The sequence below is a fragment of the Habropoda laboriosa genome, unplaced genomic scaffold (genome assembly GCF_001263275.1).
Source record: "Habropoda laboriosa isolate 0110345459 unplaced genomic scaffold, ASM126327v1 scaffold89, whole genome shotgun sequence".
NCBI classification, from domain to species: Eukaryota; Metazoa; Arthropoda; class Insecta; order Hymenoptera; family Apidae; genus Habropoda; species Habropoda laboriosa.
Genome location: NW_017100263.1, coordinates 1,961,425 through 1,967,536, shown reverse-complemented (window position 1 = coordinate 1,967,536; position 6,112 = coordinate 1,961,425). Strand labels below are relative to the sequence as shown.

General features: G+C 30.3%; 1 protein-coding gene across 1 annotated transcript in view; it reads left to right on the top strand.

The window, feature by feature from the left end:
• Nucleotides 1-3,164: 3,164 nt before the first annotated feature.
• The window catches only part of LOC108573125 (structural maintenance of chromosomes protein 4), a 6,053-nt gene continuing 3,105 nt past the window's right edge, over nucleotides 3,165-6,112 (top strand). The window contains exons 1-7 of the mRNA XM_017935504.1: nucleotides 3,165-3,199; nucleotides 3,381-3,685; nucleotides 3,762-3,953; nucleotides 4,030-4,206; nucleotides 4,279-4,571; nucleotides 4,629-4,908; nucleotides 4,997-5,593. Of these exons, the coding sequence (XP_017790993.1) occupies nucleotides 3,440-3,685; nucleotides 3,762-3,953; nucleotides 4,030-4,206; nucleotides 4,279-4,571; nucleotides 4,629-4,908; nucleotides 4,997-5,593 (1,785 nt within the window). The 5' untranslated portion in view covers nucleotides 3,165-3,199; nucleotides 3,381-3,439. The remainder of the gene's footprint in view (nucleotides 3,200-3,380; nucleotides 3,686-3,761; nucleotides 3,954-4,029; nucleotides 4,207-4,278; nucleotides 4,572-4,628; nucleotides 4,909-4,996; nucleotides 5,594-6,112) is intronic.

Here is a 6,112-nt window from a genome sequence, read left to right as displayed (position 1 = left end):
CACACGTCCAAACTTTGTAAAGGATACCTTCAAGAAAAAGAACAGGAAGAAGTATTAAAAAAACATGAAATGGGTAACTCAATCACCAGACTTAAAGGTTAGGACAGAAAGGTTAGATAACACTGTCCAAAATCCAGAAACTGGCTCTGGAAAGTTTTACAAAACGCTTGAAATGATATTCCCCAAATAATAATAAACAAATTAATTGATAGAATCCAGAAATTAATTGGAACATTAAAAAGAGTAAATGCTCATTCTTTGACGAAAAAACTGTTTAACATTGTTTTTCTATTATTGTTATCAATAAAGACATTATAATAATAACTTTTGCAATTCTTTGTATTGTACAACATCAACCTATGATTAGATGTTAGAGTGTACAAAATTATAACCTCATTTTCATTAATTCACGAATCGTTCACAAATATTGAAGTGGTTGGAAACTTTCCGTCGGCAGTGTATGTACATATTTTTACTTTCACCATAAAACTGTTTTATTAATAATAAGTAAATAAATACTTCAATAAAAATTGCATAATATAATATATATTTCCATAATTGTAACATTGAATGCAATTTTTCTTAAAAAAAAAAAAAAGAAAACCTCAGCAACGGGAGACGAACCTGGGACAAAAAATTTAAAGTGTACATACTACTCTTGCCGCAACACCACGCGACTATTGAATGTATGTTCCACTAGTGGAATATATCGGACTATGTCATTTTTCTAAACTACTTGGTTGCGAGTAAACATACACTCAGGTACTTATAAACTCGCGGAGAATAATTACACATGTCTATACGCTTCGACAGCAGAGCACGAACTGTGACTAAATATTAAACTTGCAATTTTTATTCAATTCTTAATAAATATTGTAATTTTGTTTTTAAAATCATACAAGAACCATATGATATACTACATTACATGAAATAATTTTCAACAGAAGATAATAAAATAATATTGCCGTTTTTCATAATCAACGGAATAACGTCAAAAGTGCTTCTATACATCGTTTTTGAATAAGCAACATGTGACATGTTTTATAGAAAAAAATCAGCCATACCGTAAGATGTATAATTTTAAGTCACTTAAAATCGTACATCTAGCGGTTCGGCCGTTTTTTTTTTAATAAAACGTGAAAATTGTACTAAATGATTAAAACCCATACACAGGCATATAGTTTAATGCTTCCTCATTTTACATATAGCAAAACTATAACAAAATGTTTAGTAATACTTAGTAAATTTGATAAAATTTGTCATTACATATGAAACTTAGCTGTCAGTGAAAATCGTACAGAAAGAATTAGATACATTTTTACAATAATATGTAACATAAATAATTTATATTAATATTTTGTAGGGTAACCAAATGCATTTTCAACACATTTTAGTCGTCGAGGAACTGATTTTACCAAATATACTATAAATTTTGTTATATTTTTGTTCTACATTAAATGAAGAAGCATTGAACTATATCCCTGCAATGAGTTTTAATCTCTTAATAGTACAATTTTCATGTTTTATTAAAAAAAAATCAGCCGAACCGCTAGGTGTACGATTTTAGTTGACAGCCAATGTACATGTCTGTAACAAGATAAAACTACATACAATCATTACAAATGATTGCGATTATGAAAACAAAACGTTAACAAAAAATGAAACAGGTACTAATTACAAAATTCATACAATTGTTGAATGTTTTCTGGTAAACGGATGAATTCTATAATATAATTAACGATTATTTTAAGGTTAATATGCCATGTCAACGTATGTTATAACATTAACCTATATAAATATGTAATTTACCTACCTGATAGTAAATCTTGGTTAAAATTTTATAATTTTATTTTTCTTATTGTTATATATAGTAATAGTTTAAACAGAAGTTATATACGTTTTCCGTAACAGTGAATCGTGACTTTTACTGTTAAAATGCCCACGCTCCGTGATTTTATGCGAACCAGCTATGAGGTTCACGCTCTGTGATTCTCATATGAATCCACCCTTTCTAGTTCATCGTACTTACCCATGTGCATATTCATAGCGAACTAAATGACATAATTCTATATATAGGGTGTCCCGTAACTCCTCGAACCCTGAAAGTCCCTAGGCGCGGGCTCTACGCGTGCTCTGATTGGCCAGTGTTTTTCGTTAATAATTCAAAAACGAAGATTCAACCAACATTTTAGTAAAGGAAAAAGTTGTTCAGAGTCACCCCAGAAACCCCTCATTTCCGAGTATTACACTCTTTACGGGACACTCTGTATAGAAGGATTTGGCCTCGGAAAGGAGAAGGCGGAGTGCCTTCTAGTAAGAGGCGTGTGAAAAACAGCGCGGCACTTACCTTAAAACCTCGAAACAGAGCAGAGTGATAAAAGTGGTAAATTAAAACAAATTCATATTTCTAACATGTACTTAGCTAGTTGACACGGCTGGATATCCTTGAGATATAAAACAGAACGAAGAGCGTACATTTCTGAGTCCCGAAACAAACATCCTGTTGAGAAAGCCTACGTGGCTTAAACTTAATTCTCGTGTGGTTACGGTTCTTGAATAAAATCTTTCGACTACAATAACAAAGCATTTCCGTTCCTGAGTTCTAACTTTCCATCGCAGATACAGTCTATCTTTTGGAACATACATTATTGACAATTCAAATTACGCTCCAACTGTGCGCGTCGATCTCTCTAGATTAAGACCACCCTAAAGCTATATTCACAAACATGCAAAGCTACGTTCACGCGATAGCCTAACAGTTAATTTTAATTTAGTCGATTCCATCAAATGTAGTGGTTTACGAAATTGAATTTCATGAGAATTGTGTTCGTAATGAAAAATAAGCGTTGCAGCTTCGATTACTGCGTTTTTATTTTATATGATGTGACATATTTTGTAACGTAAATTATTTTTATTCTTCTGGTAACATGTCGCCATGTTACAATTGACAATCTAGCGATGTACGTTATAAGTTCAAATTTGAATTTAATACAGCGTCTTTTCGTTGCGTTGTTGTGTGATTTGTAAATGTGATTTATTTGCTACAGAATAGTGTTAGTAGACGCATTTGTAAACAAAATAGCGGTGAAACTGCTTTCACGTGAGTCGAAATTTCTGTGCAAGTGCGTATCTACCACTTTTACAACATTAAATATAAGTTACGAAATTTGAGTGATATGTGGGCGAAAGACAGGTGTATGTAAGTACTTATACATAAATTACTTTTCACTCTGGTTTCTAGTAATAAGTTGCATCATTCGAATTATATTAATAATTTATGTAAAATATATAATGAACAATATTGTGAGTCAATAAGATACAATTTCACTGTTAAATATTGATATGCTTCTAACCTCTAATTACTGATTATTATATTTCAGACATTTGCCTGTGTGACTTTTGCGTTGTTTGAAAAACGTATTACGTATTGATTAACAGAATGACTACAAATAATGGTGTTAATAAGTGTCTTTCTGATGAAGAAATGGAGGTTGATGAAGAGAATGTATTATTGCATGCAGATGAAGAAGGTGGATTACGGGTGGACGATGATATATATATACCACCACCTCTTAAAACGATTAGCACAATTGATGTTAATGGTCCTAGATTAATGATCACTAAGATTGTTAATGAAAATTTCAAAAGTTATGGAGGTATACAAGTTATTGGTCCATTTCATAAGGTAAAAGTTAGATAATTAAAAATTTTTAAATGATATTGTTTATAAATTGATATTTTATGCATTTTTTGCTTTATAGTGTTTTTCAGCTATTGTTGGCCCAAATGGCAGTGGTAAAAGTAATGTTATAGATTCAATGTTATTTGTATTTGGGTACAGAGCTAGCAAGATTCGATCAAAGAAAATATCAGTTTTAATACACAATTCAAACCAATATCAGAATATTAATAACTGTACAGTATCTGTACATTTTCAACAAATAATTGATAAGGTATGTTTCATACAACAGAAGTTATTCTTAAATCACATTTTGTATAAAACTATATAGATAAATAGTTTTGTTTCAGTCTGGAATGGATTATGCTGTTGTCCCAAATAGCGAGTTTGTTATATCTCGAACAGCATTTAAAGATAATTCATCTTATTACCAATTGAACAAGAAGAAAGTACAGTTCAAGGAGATTGCAAAACTTCTAAGGTCATACAATGTAGATTTAGACCACAATCGTTTTTTAATTTTGCAAGTATGAAATGCATTATTTATTTGTTATTTTTTTAATAATTTTATATCATTTTACATTAAGTTATAATAATAGGGAGAAGTTGAACAAATAGCAATGATGAAACCAAAGGCACAAAATGAAAATGACACTGGCATGCTTGAGTTTCTGGAAGATATAATTGGAACAGTTCGTTACAAAGAACCACTAGAGAAACTATCAGAGAAGATAGATGTTTTATCAGAATATAGAGATGAGAAGTTAAATCGTCTCAGAATTGTTGAAAAAGAGAAAGCAGCTTTGGAAGAACCCATGCAAGATGCTATTCAGTACTTAAAGCTGGAAAATGCAATCAGAAAATTACAACATCAGCTTTATTCTTACCAGAGGTAATATATTTTTCAAATTGTACTATGTTTGAGTTTTATGAAAAATTGTTTCAACAGATTTAAAACAACAACAGAACTTGCACAACAAGAAAGTAAAATTAAGGAATTGGATAAAGATTTACTGGATCTTAAAAATAAAATGAAAGAAATCCATAGTGACAAAGAAGAAAAGAACAAAGTGATTATAGAGAAAAATAAAATATGGGATAATTTACAGAGGCAAAAAGATGAAATTGCAACAAAATTTGATAAAATACGAAAGCACGATGAATCGCTTCATGCAGAATTAATAGAAACGAATAAAAGACGAAAAGCTAACATTGCGTCTTTAAAAACAGTAAAGTTTATTTCATTAGTTTTATAAGAAGACGTAGTAGACTAATTTTTGTTTATCTTGACGAATTATTAATGAATACTCATTGTAGGAAAAATCCAAATTAGAAGAGCTGTACAGGATACCGGATAAAAATATGAAAGATATTCAGGAATGTCAGGACCTTATTGATACACATACAATGAAAAAAGAAAAAGCGGATATAGTATTGGAAAAATTAATGAATGAGCTAAGTAAAAACTCTGAGCCACTGTTGAATGAACGTTCTAAGCTTGAAAAGAAACTAATATGTCTTAGAAAGGATGTTGATGAAGCACAAGCTGCATTCAAAATTGCTCAATCTGAATTAGAACTGTATACTTCTGTAGAATCAATAGAGAAAGAAAAATTAGAAAAACTAAAACATTCTGTGAAATTAACAACAGATAATTTATTGACAAAAAAGGAACAACTACAGAATTTAGGAAACAAAATTCCTGACAGTGATCAAGAATTAGTACGAGCACAACAAGAACTGAACATGGTAAAAACAAAGGAAATTGAAATGACTTCAAAATTGAAAACAATGAGAATTTCGTTTGAGGAACAAAAGTTCGCTATGCAAGCGAGTAAATCGAGGAACAAGATTATAGACAACTTAATGCGGGAAAAAAGAGAAGGCAGACTTCCTGGTGTTTTTGGAAGATTGGTATGTAAATTAATATAAAATAAAACTGTACATAAAATAATGAAGTAAATATCTAGATGTCATATGTTTCTATGCTTTTTATTTAAATGATTGAATTGTGGTCATATATTTTATAAAAATGTTCAAATCTTAACTCTTTCGCTGCGGCAGATTTTAATACGTAACGTGTGTGGCAGATGGTAAATTTTGAACTACGACTACAAAATTTGTTTTGGCTGTGTCGTTTTAAAATTCAGTTTATTAAATTAAAGTAGGAGTGCATAAAGGATAAAATGAAGTATTAAATTAAAATGAAAGTGCACTAAAAGGCTCCAACACTATAGTATGAGAAAATTTTCCAAACACCTATAGGCGCCAATAAGGGTTAAAAATATGTATTTGTATCCATTTAAAATTGTGTAACCTGCAGTTTTTTAGAATTGTTATAAGTATTTGCTGCTTTCTTTTAGCATACAGATAAAAATTAGATTATCTTTCAAATAAGGAGTTAAATTGGATTAATTTATGATACAACGAAAT